At 31.5% G+C, this 12,019-nt stretch overlaps 4 protein-coding genes across 8 annotated transcripts in view; 2 read left to right on the top strand and 2 right to left on the bottom strand.

Moving 5' to 3' along the window:
- The first annotated feature begins 43 nt into the window (after nt 1–43).
- Nucleotides 44–2,692, top strand: LOC136342579 (peroxiredoxin-2-like). Its single transcript, XM_066288533.1, has 6 exons — nt 44–227; nt 1,658–1,727; nt 1,781–1,922; nt 2,029–2,164; nt 2,214–2,448; nt 2,497–2,692. The coding sequence occupies exons 1-6, from the start codon at nt 204–206 to the stop codon at nt 2,583–2,585; spliced, it is 696 nt and encodes a 231-aa protein (XP_066144630.1). The 5' UTR covers nt 44–203; the 3' UTR covers nt 2,586–2,692.
- A 134-nt stretch (nt 2,693–2,826) lies between these two features.
- On the top strand, nt 2,827–7,867 carry LOC136342550 (fibroblast growth factor receptor-like 1). 4 transcript variants are annotated; one of them, XM_066288497.1, is made up of 4 exons: nt 2,827–4,495; nt 6,467–6,595; nt 6,649–6,844; nt 6,915–7,867. In XM_066288497.1, exons 2-4 carry the CDS (start codon nt 6,560–6,562, stop codon nt 7,472–7,474), a joined length of 792 nt encoding a protein of 263 aa, XP_066144594.1. In that variant the 5' UTR covers nt 2,827–4,495; nt 6,467–6,559; the 3' UTR covers nt 7,475–7,867. The 4 variants fall into 4 exon arrangements, with proteins under 4 accessions (XP_066144594.1, XP_066144579.1, XP_066144604.1 ...); XM_066288482.1 differs by having other exon boundaries at nt 6,467–6,591; nt 6,915–7,864; XM_066288507.1 differs by lacking the exon at nt 2,827–4,495 and adding an exon at nt 4,520–5,994.
- Nucleotides 7,868–8,603: 736 nt separating this feature from the next.
- On the bottom strand, nt 8,604–11,103 carry nac (GDP-fucose transporter nac). 2 transcript variants are annotated; one of them, XM_066288467.1, is made up of 6 exons: nt 10,593–11,103; nt 10,344–10,542; nt 9,815–10,040; nt 9,465–9,757; nt 9,191–9,264; nt 8,604–9,137 (listed from the first exon to the last, which is right to left on the bottom strand). In XM_066288467.1, exons 1-6 carry the CDS (start codon nt 10,655–10,657, stop codon nt 9,131–9,133), a joined length of 864 nt encoding a protein of 287 aa, XP_066144564.1. In that variant the 5' UTR covers nt 10,658–11,103; the 3' UTR covers nt 8,604–9,130. The 2 variants fall into 2 exon arrangements, with proteins under 2 accessions (XP_066144564.1, XP_066144554.1); XM_066288457.1 differs by having other exon boundaries at nt 8,604–9,264; nt 10,593–11,102.
- The window catches only part of loj (logjam), a 180,286-nt gene continuing 177,605 nt past the window's right edge, over nt 9,339–12,019 (bottom strand). Inside the window, exon 4 of the transcript XR_010732667.1 lies at nt 9,339–9,358. The gene's annotated coding sequence lies outside the window, so the exon portion shown is untranslated. The remainder of the gene's footprint in view (nt 9,359–12,019) is intronic.

Genomic DNA, 12,019 nt, shown 5'->3' with positions numbered 1-12,019 from the left:
TGATGTAAATGGAATTCCTGTTACTTCCATTTGACTTTGACATTACCTACATGAACAAATGGAAAAGTCAAAAAATTTTTTTTCAGTTTTTGATTGAAACAACGCGAAAATTTAAAGAAATTACATAATTTTGCAAGTTCGTTTCCTCATTTAATAGGAAACTAAGATTATCTTGGGATTTTTTGGTTTTTTAGCCTAACAAAATGTTGAGAAGTCTATATGAAAAGGTAAGAACAGCATTGATCTCTCTAGAGAGAAAACATAACCTATAATTCTCATATGTTTTTATGGAAATTCAAAATTTTCCTTGCTATTTAATGGATTTTTATTAAGATTTTACGGTATATTGCACTTTTTTTTAAAAGAAAATCTAATAGAAATATCCCTACAAACAGCAGTACGCATTTGAAGTATGTAACAATGCGAATTTTCAAATAACATGATTTTGTGGTGTCAGTTGCTATTTAATACGGCATATTTAATTAATTTCAATAAAAATAATCTGCTTTTACATTTAATCCTTTGACCAGTATTCTATGAAAATTCACTTATACTGATGAAATGTCACTCATTTGATTAGTTATAAGCATAATACAACAAAGAAGGGCACTAATTTCCAGACCCATATCCTCAAATCAACACACAACTATTGACCTGCCAATAAATAATTTTAATTGTATAATACACATGAGAAGTTGCAAAGAATATCATCTTATGTTCAATAGTCTTATGACGAATGTGATTTGTAATGATGGCTTTGCAGATCAGGGCCTAAATACTTGTGTATTCTGCTACTTTTTTAAATTGTATTTTATTGAACACATGAATATATATTTTTGAAATAAAACTTATAAATAGGTTGTAATTATTAATAAAAACAATTTTAATGAAAGAGATATATAACAACAAGAGTTTAATATATGTTTCAATACATCTAAGCAAAATATGTAGGTACAAATGCATTCTTATCTCTGATATCTATGAATTTTTTACATAATTAAGTTTTTGTAAATTTTTGATTAGGCTTCAATATGATGAGCATCACCAAGAAAATTTATAATGTTTAATAAAAATATTCTATATTTCATCACTCTACTTCTTTAAAGTTCAAACAAGTAAAGAAAAGAGATATACATAACAATTGAAGTCTTGTGGCACTAGTCCCTATAGGCACAAATACGTACATTAATCAGGGATAAATTTATTTAAGAATTTGTGACAACATTTATCACACTTTCATGTGTAACCTGTAACCAAAGACTGTATATGCCTTTAATTGACTCCCACATCTAAGATTCTCTTTGCTTCTACCTATTTTATCAATTGGTTTTTATGGTTGTCTCAATTAGTATAGACATAATAATATGAACATTTGCTTGATCAATACAAGTATCTATTATTATTACATTATCTCTTTTTTCTTTCATGTCTAATCTAATTAGAAACATGCTGGAAACAAAAATTTAAGATAATCCTGACCTTACTATATCATTTCATGTAAAATAAATTGATGAATGTTTATCAGCACTTGACTCTGTAGTGCTACCTAATCATTAATTTTTACTTGAGTTTGTTGGAATTATATAAACATTTACAATTTGAGCTTCATGATAATAAATTATTTTTCCCCTGATTACTAATTTATTACCATTTTCAGGTACCCCAGTTAGTCAAAATAGCAGGTCCACATTTCAAATCTAATCAAGTTGTTAGACCAATTTCATTTTGTAAGCTACTCACCAAACTTATAAACTGAATAATCTCATTTACAAAATTCTAGCATCTTCGTTTTTGGCACCAAGAGTACAAGAACTGGCCCCTAACTTTTCTGGCACAGCTGTAATTTCCTCAAATTTCAAAAACATCCAATTAAGTGACTATAAAGGAAAATATGTTGTGCTGGCATTTTATCCTTTAGACTTGTAAGTATCAAAAGAGTCTTCACATAAAAATCTGAAATGAATGCAAAATTTTGGACATATATATTGTATCTGCTATCATGAATACAATGCTCTTCCCATTTTATAGTACATTTGTCTGTCCTACTGAATTAATTGCGCTAGACGACAGAATAGAAGATTTCAAGAAACTAAACACTGAAGTCATTGGATGTTCGATTGATTCACATTTCACCCATTTAGGATGGATGAACACTGAACGCTCAGTAAGCCCCACATATTTCTAGTAAACTTCTCTGTTACTACTTTCTGTAGAAAGGAGGTCTAGGTCAACTTAGGTACCCTCTACTATCTGACATAAATAAAAATATTGCTAAAGATTATGGGGTATTGTTAGAGAAAGAAGGTATTGCCTTGAGAGGCATGTTCATTATCGATCCAAATGGCATTTTACGACAAATTACCATCAATGATTTGCCTATTGGAAGGTCAGTTGATGAGGCTTTGAGGATAATTGAAGCTCTCCAATTTGTAGAAAAACATGGCGAAGGTAAGTTGTAATTTCTTCTAAAGATCGCATGGTGATACTATGTTTTAGTGTGCCCGGCAAATTGGAAAAAGGGACATAAAACCATAAAACCTGATCCTAAAGGATCACAGGAATATTTTTCGTCTCGTGATAATTAAACAAAAAAAATTAATTTTTTTTTTTTGTGTTTGTGATTTACTGTATTTCAGTTCAATATTAACATATTAAACTATGTAAAATATATTAAAATATTGCTGTTATTATACTCATTAAATTCAGTTTATTTCCTCGCCTTTTTGAAACAGCATTACTGGTTGTTTGCAGAAGAAATGATGTCGTTTCCTCGATTAAAGCCATATCCGTTTCTTAACCCATTGAATTGAATCGGTTATTGTTAATAATAAATGTGAGTGGATAGGCAGATAGAGGTTGTATTACGAATAGATGAGGAAAAATTGATATTTATTTTAATGTGTATATAGAGATTATGGCGAAGTTGATCGATGATTAGTAAATATAATTTTAATAAATCAAAGTATTTGACTACAAAATGGAGAATCAATCACTGCATGTGACACGACATTTCAAGACTTCATATTACAACAATTTGCTTGTTGGAGATAGCAATTTTGATTAGAATATTGAGTAGTTTCAATGCTGTTGTCACCTTGGGCTATTTAAAAAATTTGAAATTTTATAATTATTATCGTATTGATTTTAAGTGAAAATAAAACTGTGACTACACAGTGATGGTCTTGCTGCTATTTATTCTGATTATAATTATCTATTAGCCATTTACTAGGGGCAATTAACATCAGGTCTTCAATTTAATTCAAGATTTCGCCTACATTAAAAACTAATACGTTAATTAAATCGTACGATCCCTCAATAAATATTTTTACTACTGTCACTAAGAGTGTGAACCGTTTTATTACTCTAAACACCGGAACATGCGGCAATGTGCTGAATGCATACGATGATAAAATATCGTAAATGTTTTACAATGTTTGGAAAACATTTGGAACATTTTTGCCGGGATTACGAATTAAAATAAACGGGATCAAGACTTGCTAAATACACAAGAGATATGGCACCCAATGTAGTAGTAAACGGTGTCGACAAACCGTGGATCTGTGGGTATTTTTACTTTTTATTGCCCCTCTTACGGATTCTGACATATATTTAGCGTAATTTAGCTTTTCAAGAGTACGCCCAAAGCCACGTAGAACTAAGTGACCTAGGTGACCGTAATCATAAAAAGATTATGTGCATTGGTCCGTCTAAACCAAAAACATATCTGTATCAAGCTATCATAATAAGCTTAATCGATAATCCTCTATATAGAGTTTATTGTCAGATGGCCTTATCTCCCCCTTATCGTCATTTACCTATTTTATTGACACACAACCGTGCAGTTGAACAGTAGTTTATTCGGGCGCCCGTCGAGCAGAATACCCCAAAATTTTCAATTGTAAATTGTACGAAAATTGATTAGATTAGCGCAGTATTGGCTTTTTTTAATTGTTCGCACTGGTGGGATCATCTGTGCAGAGGAGGGGACTAGTTTTCTTTGCCCTAAAATTAAAGTTAAATCGGCAGTAACTCTGTCAGTTTTTAAATAACCGAGAGATCATTTTTTCGAAGTAGTACCGTACTGGTGGTTGAGGATACCATAAAGAAGGCACGAATCCCAAACACCATTTATTTCCATGTCGGTTTGTTATAATATAGAGTGTTTCCACAAACATTCAGCGCGCGTCTTAAGCAAAAATATCCACGCTCGCCTATAAAATGCCCGCTCCCGGTGTTTGTTGTGACGTTTCGATAAATGTTTGGATTGTCTGATCGAAAACAGACCCGGTGAATTTTAAATAAACCTATTCGGGAACCGGAGTGTAACGCGCATCTCTGAATTCCGATTACAAGGGAGTTCGCATGTTCTACGCTCTAGTGGGACTAAGCTGAAGTGACTTCCTTGCCATGGTAGTCTGGCAGGGGCTAATGCGCTACTGTTTCTTGTATTTCTTAACCATCCGATGCCAGGCTGATGACTTACTTGACACCGAAGGTAAGCATTTTACTTTAGTTTAGTTAGTGAAAGTGCTTTTAAACGTTGCTGACGATAACTAGCCAGGCATGTTTGAATTTACAATTTTACTACCTGATAAGCAAACTTTTGGATCGTAAAAGCGTCGTAAATTCGGAATAATATATTATTTGTTTTGATAGGCGGTGAATGAATAATAAATATCTCGGGTAAATGGGCAAATTTACTTAAAATTAGGGATTCATGTTATTGATGAAATTGGCCTACTTAGAACGAGGTTGGTCAAAAAATATTCAGCAAATTTCACTAATATCCTTGATGATTTTTAAAAACTAGACCGGACGTTCATTGAGTTGGCGTGCTAAATCATTACGACCCTAATAAAACAATTTAAACTCAGCATCAAAATTTCTTTAAGTAGTGCCTGCCTCGACGCACAAATCTACAATTTGACTCTGGAGACTATCAGTGGAAGCTTTATTGTACAAATTAAGTTTTTACTTTTATTATTTTCTCATTTCAAATTCAATAAGATTTTTCAATATTTTCTAATTAAAAATTGTTTTAATCGTCCTATTATTGAAATAAATATCTTAAAATGTTCTATTGTCGTAAAAATAGTTGTTACGTTACAAATAGTAATCATTAAAGAAACCTCAAGTACTGGTTGAAATAGCAGTGGCATGTCTTGGATAAATTCATCTATTACAGTTAGCATAAACAGTTGGTCAGTCAGATGGTTCATAGTGAAGCAGAAATGGTTTAATCACCGCTCCACGTTTCCTGTTCATCGTTTACAACGAGTTTTTTTAATAATGATGACGCGTTACAGGGGACAATATTGAGTCAAATTTTCATTTCAGGCTCCATTGCTCAACCATTTCTATTTTGTAAGCACTTGTATGTGAAATAATTATTATTTAAATGTTTTATTAAAAGGAATCTAAACTATGATGAACTAAGCGAATAAAATTAAAAAGTTTAAAACCGTACTTCTCGTAGAACATAAACCTCCTGTTGATTAAATTATGAAATGGAAATTTCATTGGAAAAAATTCGAATTGTTTGACTATTCGAATGATCATCGAATTTCAATACGTTCGAATTTCAAGGTGTAGTTTATTCAAATAATTCGTATACAAGTCCCAGCATTAGTATATACCCTACTTCCAGTAATGTACGTGGCCACAAGCCTATCAAATAACGGGTGATAATAAAAATTAAAAAAAAAACACATTTGCTATGTAGCATGAATAATCTAGAAAATAGATAATAGCTGATCAATTTATGTAAAACCTGCCTCGGATATTGTAACATCCACTTGAGATTTTTCTGAATGTCCGCCCTTTTTATTTTTTTTCCACTTTTTTTATAGACTTGTCAAAAAATTAGCCACGACCGTAAGGATTATCTAAGACGATGTGACTACTAGCTCATATCCAATGTGTGTCGTCACTTTACAGGAGGGTCAGGAGGGATTGAGCAGTCAGATTTATGTTAATTGCAATGTTTTGAAAAAGGCATGATATCAAAACCCATATTTTTCTATTTTCTCATTAATTTACCTATCCTCTCTAGTAATATTTTATATATACGTTTCTTTATGACCGTTTTATTCACATATTATCCTACAGCCCACTGTACCAACTTTTACTAAAATAAATGTCTCGGTTTCAAGTTACAATACAGTTACAATAACGACATAGCCTCCAGTTCATAAACATGTAACATTCCTACATGAAAGTTTTTCTAAGAAAGTTTACACGATAAGCGTTCAAGAAACATTGTAGGTTGTACGCAAATTAAGTATAATACTGCCATTTTATTATAAATTTCAAGTTCATAGTTTATTAGATATTTGCTTCTTACTCTAATCTTATCTACAGCTGTGCACATTCCTATGAAATTAATATATTTATCCGGAATTTTAAAGTGAAAATTTAAAGCAATTGACCAAGATTTTGCAAAAAAGAGTTCACTTTTCCTTTTTAGGATATTCCAATGATTCTCCCTTCAATCTGGAACCGAAAATGAAAAGCTTCAGAGTAACTGAAGGAACCCAATATACTTTCAGGTGTGCCACCAATGCCACCAGTCATATTATCTGGGAATACAAAGCAAGTATAAACAATTTCTGTGTTTTATTCTTAAATCTACAAGGTTTTGCTTTACAGGAATGCAGTAAGACGTACGTCAAAGGCTTTGACTGCGATCGCCAAGACTGGACCATCATCAACTCGAACGAAAACTGGAAGAAACGCAGCAATAAACATCGCTTTGTCATAGAATCTCTGAAGAAGAACCAATCGGGACTGTATCGTTGCATTGAAAAGGGCATTGTCAGAAAAGTTTTCATGATTGAAGTTGTAGGTGAGTCTTGAGCCTGAAATCTACATTCATGAAGACTCAATCGTTAAATATCACTGTTGCTAACTTCTAGCTGGTAATAGCTATGAGGGAGAAGCTCCTTCGGTTCAATCCCTGCTTACTTCCAACATAACAGGTCAACTAAATATGGAGTTTACCATTCAATGTAACGTTACTAGCATCACTCCACCTACAATAATCTGGTTCAAGAAGTGCTACGGCTCTAAATGCGACGTCGAATACGAGGAAATTTGCTATTGCCACCTCAACATAGAAACTTCCTGGTACAACCTAGGGATCACCTATATTAGCAAGATGAATATATTCAACGCCCGTGACTTGGACAGCGGCTTGTATGCCTGTTTGGCAGTAACACAGTACGGTCAAGATGTCAAAAATGTGACTATAATCGTGCCAGATACGGACTTAAAGAATGGGGGAGGAAATTCAATAACTTTCTTATTCCTTATTCCGCTTACTTTGGTAGTAGCTCCGTTGATTGTGTGGTTGTGTTACATGAGGCGGAAAAAGAAGAATATTATGATCGAAGTACAGAAGCATCAAGTAGTTTTGAAGGCTTCCACAGCTAAAGCTGGAAGATCGACAGAAAGGTGTCCGGTAGTGGATGTATAGGAGGGGAATCATGTCTATATTGAGTTTGAGACAGGTACGTCTCAACAAATTTAACAAAAAATTAGAATTGCTGGTTATACAATTATAACTGCCGGTAACAGGCTATATTTCTGCAGTGATTTAAAAATGAAAATGTCAGAGCTGCAACAAATGATGAAATAGGACGTTATTTGTCTTAAACAAATTAACTTTCGGGCATTTACTGTTAAATACGTTATCTTGCTTATAATGTGCAACTTATCTGTGATATCTTATAACTATCTAATTTTTTTAAATATGTTTGTTTTTTTTTAATACATTCAACTTGAAATATTTTTGTTTTATTAACCGAATAAATACCTATATATCAAATCTGTGGAGCCTTTTATAAGTAAAAAAGATGGGCCTACTGAGAATCTTCCATAATTGTTTAACGCAATACTCAATTATTTTTCTCTCAATTTTTAATCTGTTTTGATCAATGAGGACCTAAAGATTGATCATATAATGAACTTCTAATGGAAGAATACATTTCAGCTTGCTAAGGAGGTTTAAGTTGTAATCAATGCTGTCTTAGGAGCCAATAAGAATGGTTCTAAGTCAATGTTTTTTCTCGCTTAATCATGTGTGATCCACCAATCGCTTCTTCTTTGTAGTATTAAATTGCGATGCCAGTAACACGGATCATCAAGCATAAATAGTCGATTCAACTGAAGTAGCTAAAACCCATAGGTTTCTAACAATATTTGCATCTTGTCTCGCAGAACAGTAATTTTGTCCGCAATATACGACAGTTTGTATACTATCGCATTTGTATTTTTTAATTTTAATGTTCAATGAAAGAATAATGAAAAAATTTATATAAATTTAAATATACTCACCCTACACCCTATATCTGTAGGCCTGTAACAACTGCTGTTGTTACTAGTCTTATGTATTAGATAAGTTGCTCCTATTATGAAACTCATTACAAAGAGAAACTCATTTCATCTCCGGTTTATATGATCAAAAGTGTTAATTTACTGTTACAATTAGAAACAAACTTTTACTATAATTATTAACCTGTCTCTGTTAACTGATAGAATGAGGTATATTATAAAATTTTACGGATTTTTAAACAGAACACAGCACAATAAATAAATAAACAGTATTTCATTTATGTTTGAAAGTGATAAATATATTAAAAACGAAATTATTCTTCTGGATTATCTCTAAATTCAGCACAATTATTGAACTCCAATTCACATACACAGTAGAACAATTTTTACTTTCAATTGAAATTAGGATGGGAAAATTTAATTTCTCCGCTTTTTTGGGATATTTATTAAATCTAGTTAAAAAATTACTTTTTATTCGTCAATTCTGCAAATTTTTGACCTAAGTATTAGTAAATTCATACTCTATCTATCTCTATCTATCTATATATATATATATATATATATATATATATATAATTATATGAGGCTCTTTAAATTTTAAAGAATTATTGTGAATATCAGAGGAATTAAACTGCATCCAGAATCACGGAAATTTATATACATTAATAACAATAACATTAATTATTAAAAAAAATTTCTACTAGTACATTGTTTTTGCTAATACTAAACTTTGGTATACGCCGGCGATTGTCGATATTGTTTCTCCATATCTAATTGCTTAACCCTGGCATAAGCCCCACTAGCAACTAAAATGATTAGGTTTGAAAACCACCACACAAATGACTTGGTCTCATGGTACCAATATGTTGCTAACACTGTTTGAGCACATGCTTTTGCAGTGCCTGATATGTTGTGTGTAAGAGCTGATGTATACTGTAAATTAACCACCTATAAATCTATTTTGTCTACTTATTAAAGAGATCATGTGACCTTTGGAAATTTTACTTTGCCATTTTTTACATATCATCTTGTCAATATGTGCAAAAAGAAGATTTAGAACAGAAAAATTAATAATTCAAAGGTAGCAGGATCCATCAAATGGTTGATTCTTTCTGAAATACAGCAGTACTTACCTTGATTTGTAATGAGGTGAAGAAACCAATGAGAAACCCACATAAACCACCTCCAAGTACAACTGACCAAAAGAATGTGTCCCCTAAACGGGGATAAGAGTAAACTATGGGTACTTCCCCACTTAGAGCTATTATTGGCAGGAAAAGAATGGAAGCATATACATTATTGGCATATTGCAGTAGCCAAATTTCACCATCAATTTTTGGCAACACCTTTTTAGTTAGAATTGAAAATAGAGATAAGGAAAATGAGCCCAAAATGCCAAAAATTGTTCCAGCTATTGAAAGACTGCCTACAAAATATTTCTCTATAGTGCAACTTTTAATTTCAAGTCATTAAATTAGATTACCTGCAAAGTGCTCTTGATCCACTCCCAACCAAAAGCCAATAACAATAATGGCACAACAAAATATGCATTTTTTAGAAGTTTTCTCTCTCAAAATAAGGAATGTAAGTATCACATTAAAAATTGTAGTCAAAGATCGTCCTATATAATAAAAAGCCACAGAGACATATTTTAAACATAAATTGTTGGTTGCTATCATGGATGTGAACATGATAGAGACAGGCAGTATCTACAAATGCCTTAGTTCTTTAAAATTTGCCACATGTTTCATTAAATATATATTAAAATCCTATTCCTCAAAACATATTTGATACATAATGTGATATAGTAATCTACTTCTCTAAAAAATGGAATATGCTCTAACAAAGTTCAGTAATAAACTACAGTAGTTATATCACATTGAGAAATGAAATTCTTTAAAAATAATCATTATCTTGCCATAATCAAATAAAATAAATCTACGTAATTCTTTTCCTACACTGACAGATAACCACTAATAATATAATATTAAATTCCAACCAGTTTTACTTACTTGTCTCATGACTTGTGGGTCCCAAATATTTTGTTCTGGAAAGCTTAATCTTTCAGGATACAATCTACTAAGCATTTTCTTTCCAAAGCATATAAAGGCAGTCACTAATGTCTGACTTAAGTTTATAAACATAGGAGCATCCAGGTCAATATTACTTAATAATGTTTTGTTCATAAAAACTGTTGATATTGAGACTATCCTGGAAATTGATTAATTTAAACAGTTACTTGAAGAAAGAAACAAACCTACCAATATCCACTAACGACGAAGAATATTGTAATATATTTTCTTAATAAACTGTCTTGGGGAGACATAGTTCGTGTTCCAAATTTTTAATTAGATCTATCTAATGATGGTCTAACACGTAGATCTAATGATAAGAGCTATAATTACATATATTTTTTTATCATTACGTTGTAACATTATATCAGATTACTTTAAACTATTTCCTGGCTAAAACAGTTTTAAAAACAACTTCACGGTAATTTGACTTGAATAAGGTTATGTTTTTTTTTAAGGTTACATGATTCTCGTCACCCCAACCTAAGGTAGAGATGGTCAGAATCATTTTGAATCATAATCGAATCGATATTTTTATTATTTTGTATCCAAATAATCCAATCGACTATATGGATATGAATCAATTCAATAATTTATATCCGTTTCCAGTTCCAGTTCTCTGATTTCGAGGAAAAGTCGAATGTACATGGACCTCAAAACTGAAATTACTTTGTTTCTGTTCCTTAAGATTTAAATAAGAACGCATCTTAAGCAGTTGTTAATTTTGAAGTTGACTTTTGGCATTGTTTCTTTGATTTGATTGGTCCACGCTATTTAATACAAATGCGTCATTGCCAATTGTTTTACGACATTTTCCATGAAAAGGACAAAATAAGTTAAAACTTAAAAAAACTTTTTTGATATTACCAAATAAAATAAAACTAAACATTAATATTTATTATTTTTATTTTAGAGTGATTATACCCTGTTACCCCTGCTAATATTTCTTCAAAAAATCGATTCCATGCATCCATTCAGTTACAAGATTGCCAGATTGCCAATATCTCAGCCATCTTTAAAAATATAAACAAACTGCGAAGTTGCCAATAACTAGAAAATTTTCCTGATGTCGAGGAATATACAGTTCATAAGCTCTAAGTTTTAGTTATTTACTGATGAAAAACATGTCAGCCTTTAAGACCAAATCAGAATAATTTTTTTTTAACTTTCTGCAGTTTTTAAAAGTGGTATGGTACTTTTATTATAGAATGTATTACAAATTATTATATTATTAATTTAAGACCATAACAAATGAAACTTCTTTATAGCTTTTACACATTTTCATTTCACAATCTTCAATAAACCGTCCGTCGTTTTAGGAATTGGAAATACAATACTCCTACGTAGTATGTAAAATTCTATACATTTTTAAATGTTGTGGCGGGAACTTAAAAATATAGATTTAAAAGTTATAAATAACTTCTTTGACAAAAGTTTCTGTTTCTTGAAGCACAATATGTGCTTTTTTATATGTAAATGTGCATCTGCATATAAAAGAATTTAATACATATACTTAACTATCCCAGCCTCTTTCTTATGATACAAAATTCAAATCGCAAATCCTATTGCGTTTGCGTGTATACCAGGGAAAACTATCTGGCAACATCGATTGGAAC

Source organism: Euwallacea fornicatus, chromosome 1 (assembly GCF_040115645.1).
Source record: "Euwallacea fornicatus isolate EFF26 chromosome 1, ASM4011564v1, whole genome shotgun sequence".
Lineage (NCBI taxonomy): Eukaryota > Metazoa > Arthropoda > Insecta > Coleoptera > Curculionidae > Euwallacea > Euwallacea fornicatus.
This window is presented reverse-complemented; position numbering and strand designations above follow the sequence as displayed.